The following is a 2155-nucleotide window of genomic DNA, read 5'->3' on the forward strand; positions in this document are numbered from 1 at the left end:
AACCCTTATCGCATTCTGCGCACTGGTAAATTTTGTTCCCACTCCATAAGCAGTTAACAAAATATTGCCTGTAAATGGCAAAATGCATACCAATGCGTTATTTTCCTAAGCAAATAGACTTTCTTCGTACATTCGTACGTATGTTCACCATCAGAGAGTAATCGAATGTCCTTTATTAGGTCGATATGGACTATTCTCTCTAGGAATTAAACCACTAAAATCGAGAGAAGGCACTACTGATTTGGTACTATTTTATAATGTTTATAAAGCTTCATATCCCCCTAACTTTGGGCGTTTTGGTACCACGATTTTCCCCCTTTGGAAACTGTATCATATTTTAGGGCATCATGAGAATTTTTCTAAATCTTGCAGTCCCAGAAATTTATTGAGAATTTCGTTCTCCCTGTATTTGCTACAAAGGCAGGTCTGAGATAAAATCTCTGAACATAAGAAAAAACGTTAACCCTGTGGTGCTTAAAAAATTCATAATCAGTTACTAAAAACCTATTGAGTGCAGATTCTCTTTTTTTCAAAGGTATGAAAGAAAGGGTCCACTGCGTCCCGTGCAGAGTTAACAGGCTTTGTTATTAGAACCGGTGTGCTTAATCGATGGCTTTGATGCTTCGAGAGAATGGACTGCCCTCTAGCTCAACTGATGAAAATTTGCCTTTCAGTTGAACAAGAACTTCGATCAGGCTCGTTTATCTTACACTAATTGTAGTGGATTTCTTGTTGACACAATTTAACGAACTATTTAACGTAAAACTGTCTAGACTCTTAGTTTCACGTCGTATCGTAATTTTTGAACCAGTTGGCAGTTGAAGGGTTAAAATGAAGATTAAAGGTCCTATGGGAGTGTACTATTTAAGTTGACTTTTAGTATCAAAGTGCTCCAAGAATTATAATTTAATCATTATTTTTATGCCGGCAATATTGAGAGAAATTCGAATGCTAGACCGGCATAGGGTCAGGAATAAAGGTATTAGTAGTTTTAAGATACCTTTTTAGAGCTTTGTTACTTAAACTCTGATTACTTACGTCGCCAACTTCATTCCGCAATACTTCAGCTGCCTTGTAAACTTCCTCCTTCTTTGAAATATCGACAACATATCCTTTACAGTAGCCGCCATCAGTTTCGACGATTTCGATGGTTTCTTGTATGCCTGGAATAGCAACAAAAAAGCCAAAATTATATAAATTTAGAGGATTTTATGAGCTTTTCTTCCAAAGTATATTAACTCGAATTTCACCATTTGTCAGAAAGCGAAAAAACCTGTATCTGAAATATTGATTATCAGATGAGGAAGGCAATTTTCGCTCTGATTGCTTTCAATAAATTACTACAAAATATTGCACCTGCTTTTTCTGTGAGCTTCTTAACTACATTCCTTGTATTTTTTGTGTCTCGCATACTTACCTTCTTTGTTAATATCCCAAACGATAACTTTGGTGCCCATTTTACCCAAACGTTGAGCGAGCAATCGGCCAAGTCCATTGCCTCCACCAGTTATTAAAGCTATATCTGTGTTCAATTCCTTCTCGGGGTAACCGAAGGTAATGTAGTATAAGTCCTGGAAGAAAAAGAAAAAATTATATGAATTAAGGGAATTCTAAATGAAATTTTCATAGAATAAAAAATTGAATCTGGAACTTTTTTTCTTATCTTGAATCAAACTTTTAGATCAAATCAAATATTTAGATGTTTTGCAATAAATATATAAACTCATGCCGAAGTGATACATTTAAAGCATCAAAGCGACTTATTTCGGAATGAGTTTCCGTCATGCCCTATCAATTTTGGTTTGGAGACAAACCGCTTTCGGCGTTGTGCCATCTTCAGTGTAATTTTTCAATCAACAATCGAAAATAAACCGCCAATAATTCCTTTATAAGATGTATATCTAAAGCTCATATAATCAAGATTGAAGGTTGCCATATAATTTTACACATGTACTAGCAAATATCCAGCGTGCTTCAGTGCGCCTTAGACGTATTTTTGTGTGGTTAATTCCGTTTCGTTTCATCAATGAAATTAAATTAAAATTTTCAAGCAGGTGGCAACCTTCCAAGAAAATATTTTCGGCTGTAAGCCTTCTTAAACCTCTTTCTTTTGACTTCCATGCTGCAATATTTACTTTATCTTAACAATTTACTT

General features: G+C 35.1%; 1 protein-coding gene across 1 annotated transcript; it reads right to left on the reverse strand.

Moving 5' to 3' along the window:
* Positions 1 to 291: 291 nt before the first annotated feature.
* On the reverse strand, positions 292 to 1595 carry LOC108379264 (estradiol 17-beta-dehydrogenase 11-like). The gene is made up of 2 exons (XM_017635602.1): positions 1418 to 1595; positions 292 to 1163 (listed from the first exon to the last, which is right to left on the reverse strand). Exons 1-2 carry the CDS (start codon positions 1455 to 1457, stop codon positions 952 to 954), a joined length of 252 nt encoding a protein of 83 aa, XP_017491091.1. The 5' UTR covers positions 1458 to 1595; the 3' UTR covers positions 292 to 951.
* Between the last annotated feature and the right edge of the window lie 560 nt (positions 1596 to 2155).

The sequence above is a fragment of the Rhagoletis zephyria genome, unplaced genomic scaffold, assembly GCF_001687245.7.
Source record: "Rhagoletis zephyria isolate East Lansing unplaced genomic scaffold, Rhagoletis_zephyria_1.1 Rzeph_scaffold_15996, whole genome shotgun sequence".
NCBI lineage: Eukaryota > Metazoa > Arthropoda > Insecta > Diptera > Tephritidae > Rhagoletis > Rhagoletis zephyria.